This window comes from Echinops telfairi, unplaced genomic scaffold, assembly GCF_000313985.2.
Source record: "Echinops telfairi isolate 266 unplaced genomic scaffold, ASM31398v2 ScPeMD7_7457;HRSCAF=8495, whole genome shotgun sequence".
NCBI classification, from domain to species: domain Eukaryota; kingdom Metazoa; phylum Chordata; class Mammalia; order Afrosoricida; family Tenrecidae; genus Echinops; species Echinops telfairi.
In genome coordinates this window covers 31,606,616-31,615,683 of record NW_022111357.1, presented here as the reverse complement: position 1 = coordinate 31,615,683, position 9,068 = coordinate 31,606,616, and the positions used below count along the sequence as shown (strand labels likewise).

The window sequence follows — 9,068 nt, the reverse complement described above, 5'->3', positions numbered from 1 at the left end:
GGACTATTAGCAAAGCTAATTTTATTTGTTCTTAGGGCCAATGCAATTCCCAAGCAAAAGTTTGATGTCATCTAATGAGCCTGCTTTAAATTGTGGAGCATAATGAGGCCCCGGGACAGATTAGCAGGAGCTCTGGTTTATGGTGGATGGTAGCGCTGCTAGGGCCCGAGTTGCTTTATGACGGCCCTTCAAGCAAACTGTAGTTCTGTGTGTGGTTGTCAATCGCTGTATGTTTATTTGTAGGCAGGTACATATTACAATTGTCTGTTTTTCTTTTTAGGGCTCATGTAATCAGAGAAGTTCCTTTGTTGTGTGTATCTTTCACAACAGGAATTGAAAATGAATCAGGTGAGTTTAAAAATAAGAATTTATGCAAATTCATTACCTAGATGTTAGACCAGTTCTTGATTTTTTTTTTCTAAAAAGACAACAAAACACCTTTTCATCTCGCCCAGAACTTCACTTTTGTTTCTTACTGCCATGAACTAGGGAGCTCCGTGCTTGGCTGTTAACTGAAAAGTTAGCCTTTCAAAGCCACCCACCCTCTGCTCTTCCGGAGTGCCAGCTGGCTGTCTGCTTCCATAGATCGTGGGCCTCGGAACCCTGGGAGCAGTACTAGGCTGTCCTGGAGGACCTGAGGGCCCCTGCCACCACCACCGCTGCCACCACCGTCCTGACCGTCTTGTTGAAGGTGGTGTGAGTTCTGGATCTGCTTAAACTCTGCAGCCCCGGAGGGCTCTGGTTTTTAGGGATCTTGCTTCGATTTTTTCTTTTCTACCTCTCCTTTGCCACATCTCAGCATGGGTTTTGGTTTTGAAGCTCCCTAGCTTTTGTTTCTAACCCCGTTATTTTATAATTCCCCATTTGCTGGAAAGAGAAGCTTAAAATTTTTTTTTTTTTACACTGAAACTGATCAAACGAGAAATTTCAAGTGTTGTGTGTCAGAAAAGCACATCCTCATCATACGCAACAAGCCATCTTTCCACGCGAGGTGTGTTCCTCAGGAGGCTGATCTTTCCACGCGAGGTGTGTTCCTCAGGAGGCTGTGGACGACTGGAGAGGAGGCTGTCGTGCTCCGGGTATTCTGAGGCCTCCGGGGTTCTCATAAGCAGAGCTAGTTTTGTGTGTGTAATTTATTCTGGAGTGTGATTCTTCTTTTATTGGCCCGGCTATCATTTCACATGCAGTGATGAAAATTTACAGGTGTCACAAAACTGCCTTTATTGAAACCTTCATAAGCACATTAAAAAAAACTACAATGGGTGAAATTTAAGAACGTGAATGAAGCACCTTTTTGTGTTTAGTTGAAAAGCATCGGGCTTGAAAACATGTGGGTTCCTTCATCAGCTGGTTCTTGGGGAGCCTTTTTATCGTTGACTGGTGCCTTCTGAAGGGCTTTGACAGGTGGATCCCAAGTCTGATTTAATCCAGAGGCCAGGTTTAATAAATCCGATTCCATGTTGCACTGAGCGATTTGAACTTTCTGGAAATGGATTCTTTTGATGGCTTTTCATTACTTTCTTTATCAGAAAGACGCATGTTCTGCGGAGAGCTGCACATTATAGAGTGAATCTGGTGAACACATGGACCACATGGTTTCTATTATTTTAAAACTTGCACATTTACTGACATGCTTTTGAGGGAAAATTATTTTTGAAATGGCGAGATGGGGGAGGGCCATTCACAGTCCTCATCCATCAAAGTTATATGCATCTACATGTCATAGATTTTGTTTCTTTCCCGATGGTGAGAAGGATTCTTCTTGTGAAGCCAGTCATTCAGAGAAGGCTGCCCTTCTCTGCCCAGGGACCCTTAGCGGAGTCTCGGCTTCCGGTTGAGAATGATCGGGAAAGGCCTCTCCGAGGAACCTGCATAAAAAGTCATGCTGCTCCATTGCATCGCAGGTTCACATTCATTCCAGGTGGCTCCAGCTTTAGCATCAGGCCTCCGATGCCCTCCGTCTTCGGTGTACCTAGAAATAGATCTAAGGTATTTGGAAATCAGGTGTGATTTCTAAAGTGAAAACCCGCTTGACACCTCACCCTGTCCCCTGCTTCTGACACGTGGGTAAAAAAGCCCAAGTGCCACTCAGGGGCCATTTCTCTTCTCTGCTGTGGTTACCATTTCTTTGGGCCTTTGACATGTTTTCCTATCAGATCTGCAGAGAGCTGCCTTTGATACCAGATGCCAGACATCGCTGGAGAAGGGTCCTCCTCTGTGCCTAATGGCTCGCACATTTCGGCGTTGGGTGTGATTGAAATGGTCTGGTAGTCAGGCAGCTTTTATTTGAATGATAAAAAGTGTCCACTTCTTATAGGAGTAACATTTTCAGCCTCTGTCGTTATGTTTTTCATCAGTGGAAGTGTTTGCTACTCAGGTCGGATGATTAGATCCAGGAGTAAAAGCAAGTGTTTCCCAACAATTGCCCTAATAATTATAAAACCCCCAAACAATTGTTTCAGTACATCTTATGTTTTCTCCTCTTTCCCATATTTATGCTTTTCATTTTGAGCCAATGAAAATAAGCAATAAATATTTGGAAAAACTTCAAAATGACTCCATGTGAAAACTCAGATGTTAAAAAAAAGTTCGCAGTTACACCAGGTTGACAATAGCTAACATGTGCATGGGTTTGATGGATTTTAGCTGTCAGATCTAAGGTCTTTTGATGGGCTCGGTCTCTTAGACAATAGCCCACAATCACCACACATTAGCTGTCTGCCAATGAGTCCTGTAGAAGAAATAATTTTCTGCATCGGCTGTTATAGGCGAACTCTGAACTCAGCCATCTCAGTCCTTAATCCTTCCTGGGGTGGGGGCCTGCCTGGCTTTCCCTCCCCTTGCAGCTCAGGGTCTCAGCAGCTCCCCAAACCACGTGTTCTTTGCCTTTTCCTTCTGTTTCGTGATTCACACGGTCTTTAGTCCTTTCTTGCTGGCTTTTATCTTCCCAGTTTAGAACCCAGTTTGCTTTGCACCTGAATCTTTGTTACAACTGAGCCCTGCCTGGTGGGCAGGCAAGAGGAGCAGTCACTGAATCCCCTCCCCTTTTCCTCCATTTTCTTTTCTCTGCGTCTTTACGTTATGGATGTCCCAGACGGCTTCATTCCCACTGCACGCCTGTCTTAAGAGTTAACTTGGGAGCTTTCCACTCTTCTTCCCCAGCTTCTCTAGACTTACGCAGGGAAATTCAGCTGTTTCTACGTGGTCAAACCTTTCCATATAGAGTTTGAGATGCCTTATTTTATTACAGGATATACCAGGCCAGCTAATTTTCATAATGCAGGCCTCTGTGCACAGTAGCTTAAAGGAGATAGAACAGGATCTAGTACCACTTCCTCTCTGTTGAGCGCTCTGCACGGGGAAGGCCCTGGGTGGGCAGTGCGTGAGTCCGTACCCACCGCTGCCATCGGATCAGCGCTGGCTGCTGTGACCCATGTGTCCTTGAGTAGAATGGTGCCCTAGAAGGTTTCAGGACTGTGACCTTTCAGGAACAAACTGCCAGGACTTTTTTCCGAGGTGCCTCTGTGTGGACTTAACTCACTGGGGACTACACAGGGACCCCCTTTTATGTACATTTTCTCATAGATTTATTGTTTATAACTCTGTGAGGTGAAAATGACTAGGTTGTGCCCCATCAGCAAAGGAAGATCCCGAAGGCTCCACCCCCCACGGGCGTGACTCCACTCAGGTCCCCAAGGTCAAAGCTACTTTGAGAGAGCAGCTCCTCCCCAGGCACACCTGAGGTGCCTTCTGCCCTGAGGGACCCATCCCCGGCACTCTCTGACAGTGCTCTGCTTCCGTTCATAGGCCTCCGGTACCTGACAGGGGTTCCGGGCTGTGCATGAGGTTTCAGCGGCTGCTTCCTGGGAAGTGGGCAGCAAGGTCCTGTTTCGTCGTTGTCTGGAAGCTCCGCTGCAACCTGTTCACTTTGGGTGACACTGTGCGTTGGGCTGCTAACCACACTGTCAGTCGTCTAAAACCACCAGCACTCCAAGGGAGAAAGGCGGGGATTTCTGCTCCCATAAAGAGTTAGAGTCCTGGAACTCCCAGGGCCAGTTAGTTCTACTCTGTCCTGTGGGGTTCCTGTGAATCAGCATTGACACAGTGGCGGTGAGTTTGCTTTTTGGGGTTTTGCCTGGCATTTGAAATACTAGCAATGTAGTTTTCACCACAGAAGCCACCACAGTACGATAAAGGAGCATATGAGCAAGAACCAATGCTACTGATGGAAGAAGTTCAAGGTGCACTGAAAGCATTAGTCAAAAACAAGACTTCAAGAATATTGATGTTTCATCAAGAATTGATGATGTTTCAACAAGCCGAGGAAGCACTGGAAGCACTTATACGCCTATGCCAGGAAATTTGGAAGACAGATACTTGGCAAGCTGACTGGAAGAGGTTCATATTTGTACCCATTCCAAAGATAGGCAACCCAACAGAATGCTCAAGTAATAGAACAGTATCATTGGTATCACACGCAAGTAAAATGCTGCCGAAGATCATCCAATAACAGGTGCAGCAGTACATTGATAGGGAGTGTCTAGAGGTCAGGTGGGAGTCACAAGAGGACATGGATCTCGGCTGAAACCAGAAAATATCTGAAAGATGTTTACTTGTGTTTTGTTGGCTATGCCTGAGTCGTAGACTGTGTGGATTTTAACCAACTCTGGACAGCCTTGAGAGGAATGGGAGTTCCAGAACACTTCATTGTGCTCATGTGCAACTTGTACATGAATCAGGAGACCTCTGTACGAACAGAGTAAGGGAATATCACATGGCTTAAAACCAGGACAGGCGTGAGTCAAGGTGTACACTTCCACCAGACACTTCCACCATACTTGTTCAATCTATATGCCGAGCAAAAGATCGCTGAAACTGGAGGATGTGAAGGAGCATGTGACATCAAGATCAAAGGAAGACTTATTAACCACCCGTGATACGATACAACCTGGGTTTCTGAGAGTGAGGAAGACTCGAAACACTTGCTGATGAAGATCAAGAATTGCAGCCTTCAGTGTGGATTACAACTCAGTGTAAACAAGCAGCAGTCAAGAGATCGAAAGATGCATTGCATTGGCTATCTCTGCTGCATAAGACCTCTTTAGAGTATTGAAAAGTAAGGATGTTAGTCTGAGGACTAAGATGTGCTTGATTCAGACCTTTTCATTCTTTCATATGCATATGAAAGTTTGACATTGAATAAGGAAGACAGAAGTATGGATGGGGTTAGATTGTGGAGCCGGTGAAAAATATTGAAAGTACCATGAACTGCTAAGAGGACAAATAAGTTTGTTTTCAAAGAAGTAGGGCCAGAGTGCTCCTTAGACGCAAGGATGGTAAGACTTTGTCTTACCTACTTTGGATATGTTGTCAAGGGAGACCAGTCCTGGAGAAGGACATCATGCTTGGTAAAGTAGAGGGGCAGCGAAAAAGAAGAAGACCTTCAAAGAGATAGATAGCACAGTGGTTGAAACAATGGGCCCAGGCACAACAATAATTGTGAGGAGGGTGCAGGGCTGGGCAGTGTTTCTCTCTGTGCATAAGGTCACTATGAGCTGTAGCCAACTCGATGGGCACCTAACGATGCATGACAAGACAAGACAGGGTATAAATATGGTAACCTTCACTTTATGGATGAAGACATTAAAGCGTAGAGAAGTGGCATGGTTTACCAAACCATGTTCATTCAGTGAAAGAACTCTGACTCAAATGGAAGCCTGTCAGATAGATGTCCAAGGTCAGGTTCTTGGCCATCACACTATGCTTTTGTATCAGGATGAGCAAGGCTATGCTGAGGTCCTAGCATCTCCAGAATCTCAGGGGTGGAACCCAGCAGCAGCTTAGTAGTTGTTCTTGCTACATATCCAATGTGGATTGGTTTGGGGTTCTTCCATTGCAGTCACTCAAGAGTTAAATACGGCAACTTTTTTTCTCAACACACATCACATTGGCTCACACTTACTGGCCAAAGTTAGTCACTTGGCCACACCTAACTGAAAACTTGGGCTCACAAGCCATTCCGTCAAGTCAAGTGCCAGGGAGAACTGCAGAATTTGTGCTCAACCTGCCATTGACTGTGGCCTTGGCTACTGATCTGTTGAGTCACTCTTAGTTTTCTCTTTTAAAGAATCATTGCATAACCCAAATTGTTACGAATGTTTGGAAACTTTCTTTCAATATCAGGAGCCCTGGTGGCACTGTTGGGTAAGCACTGGACTGTTAATCACAAAGCCAGTATTTCAAAACCAGCAGCCTCTCCACGGGGCAGAGTTAAAGTGATCTGCTTTTTAAAGACCTATAGCCCCAGAAATCCTGTTAGTGTTTCTGTGAGTCTTAATCAACTCAATAGCAGTGGGTTTGGTATTCAGTTTCTTTTGATATAGTGGCTTATGATTGTAGCAGTTGTACATCTTGATCAGTAATCTGTGATATTGGCATTATCTGTAGCAAAGCAATTTAGCCTCGCAGTTCTCATTTAAAGATCAGGAAAACAACAAAAGCCTTTCCTCTCCGGATGCTGTAACTCTGAGTTCACTTTGTCGTGGGAAGTGTAATAAGCCATCCACAGTGCCATCTCAGCTGTCCTGGGTCCGTTCATTCTGTAGTTAGTTCATCAAGTGTTTTTCCGGGACTGGGGTGGTGGAGACACAGTGAAGGAACAGGCAGGGCCGTGCAGCTTACAGCCGTGTGGCAGGAGGCAGTGAGGACACAGAGAGAAGAGACGCCCACTCCATGCAAAATGCCACCAAGGGGCTGCAACAGGGAGCTAACTGTAGTCCAGAAGGGTGGGGCTGAGGGGAGGGTCCCTGGATGATGTGGGCAGAGAAGGCTGTTCGAGGAGGTGATGGGTGTTAGAACTGACACTCAACAATCACAAGCTAAATGAAGATCTGCAGGCTGAAAATTCTAGGCAGAGTAAACAAACAGGAAAGTTCCTCAAAGGGGAACAAGTCAGGTGGTTTAGGGCACAGACAGCAAGCTCGGCAAGATGACCTTGGTGTGAGAAGCAAGGGCCTGATTCACAGGGCTCCAAGGGCCTTGGGGAGGTGTTTAGGTTCTATTCTAAGTGCATGGAGAACACGCTGAACAGTGATATAATCTGAGTTTATATCACACTGACTGTGGGGTGGGCTGGATCTTAAAGGGGTAGGAAGGTAATGACAGGTTTTTTTATTACTGAGATTAGCACTGTGTTTGGGTACAATTTCTTCAGATAGACAACTAAATGGACTTGCCAGCTGAATACACTGTCTGTGTTTCTGAGAGGCGCCCTGGTGGGTCCCCATAGCCATCCCCATCCCCTCCCCAAATATAATTCAATGCTGTTTCCCCTCAGTGAAGTGCCATGTGTTACACACACACACACACACACACACACACACACACTGTTTATCCTTGGAATAAAAATTTGCAATGTTGTAAAAGAAGACAGCAAGATAATTGGATGCCTTTTGCTGGCGACAGTAATTACCTGGTGATTATCATTAGTCTAATCTACAAGAGGAGCCCCGAGATGGGACCAACAATTAATGTGTTTGGCTGGCCCGAAGGTTGGCGGCTCGGCTTCACTGGAGGTGCCATTGAAGAAAGGCCTGGTGACTGACTTCCGAGAAATCTGCCTGGAAACCGCGGTGCAGCACAGTTCTGTCGACACGCCGAGTCGGATCTACCCAATGACAATTGGTTTGGCTTTTAATTCAGCCCTAATGGAGATCATAATAGGAGCATGCTCTGAAGTGGTCTTCGCAGTGAGGACTATTTACTCGGCTTTCTTCTTTTGCCCACTGCACTCACGTAAGGGTTAATTTTGGTCAGATCAATAGTTTAAGAAATAACGTGCTTTAATGAAATGGATTCAAACTGGTGAAGTGGGTGAGAATAATTTCTTATAGCATGTATAATTTGTTGATTCTTATTTTTAAAGAAATGTATTCTGTACATACAGCCCATGTCAGATGGGGCACGCAACTTTGGCCGGTGTTCATGTGAGGTCTTGGAGCTACCTTCCCAGTGTCATTAACTCTACGTGTAGGCGAGGAGCCCTGGTGGCGTAGTGGTTAACCACTGGGCTGCTAACCACAAGGTCAGCAGTTGGAAACCCCCAGCGGCTCCACTGGAGGAAGACTGGGCTTTCTACTCCTGCTCACAGTTCCAGTCTCAGAAACTCACAGGGGCAATCTGCTGTGTCCTAAAGGGTCATTAGGAGTCGCCACCGTCTCAAAGGCAGTCAGTGAGGTCTATTTAGGCATGTGGGTGGCGTGTGTCAAATGGAGGGTGGCATGGTGTCCCAAGTAGAGCAGAGTGGGTGGGGGTGGGGGCCGATCTGTAGGTCCCCATAGACTAAGGTGACCGACCATACGTCCCACTTTTGGTGGGACAGTCCCGATTTTTAACAGTTCTTCCCACGGTCGTGCAGCATTTTTAAAAAGTCCCGATTTTTGGAAAGAATGCACGACAAGCTAGGATATACGATTTTCGGCTGCCATGTGGCTATTTTGCCAGGCTGTGAGTTTTATCAATGGGGTCCCGCTTGACCAATGTTAACATCTGGTCACCTTACTGTAGACCACGACTAAATAGACTTTGCTGAGGGAGATGAGGAAATGCTGGAGGGTTTTGAAGAAACTGATATTTGAGTTGAATTAAAAGAAAGTAGTGGTTAAAAAAAACTCTTATTGATTGCATTGTTTTCATTCTTTACGTATTAGAATTATATATTAATATGATTTAAAGAGTAGCATGTGGGATTTCTTTACTTAGTTTGCTTTGCCTTTAAACATCAGCCCTGAGGTGTAATTTGCATATTCTAGAATGGACCCATTGTAAGTAGATTATGTTTGGATACACGTATGCCTTGTTGCCAGCCAGTAGGCTCCAAGGTTCCGCCTTGTTACAACCCTGAAGGACAGACTAGAATTTCCTCCTGGGCTCTGCAGTCTTCACAGGAGCTGACCGCCAGCCACATCTCTCTCCGGTAGAGCAGCTGGTGGGTTCCTTGACAAATGAATATGTTCCTGTAACCACCGTCTGTATCACACTGAGAGCATTTCTGTCACCCCCAAGTGTTT

The 9,068-nt window shown here is 45.7% G+C and overlaps 1 protein-coding gene across 2 annotated transcripts in view; it reads left to right on the top strand.

Annotated features, from left to right (window-relative positions):
* The first annotated feature begins 278 nt into the window (after nucleotides 1–278).
* PRDM2 (PR/SET domain 2) overlaps nucleotides 279–9,068 on the top strand; it is an 88,475-nt gene continuing 79,685 nt past the window's right edge. For both annotated transcript variants that reach the window (XM_045298797.1, XM_045298798.1), the window contains exon 1: nucleotides 279–348. In XM_045298797.1, the coding sequence (XP_045154732.1) occupies nucleotides 340–348 (9 nt within the window). In that variant the 5' untranslated portion in view covers nucleotides 279–339. The remainder of the gene's footprint in view (nucleotides 349–9,068) is intronic.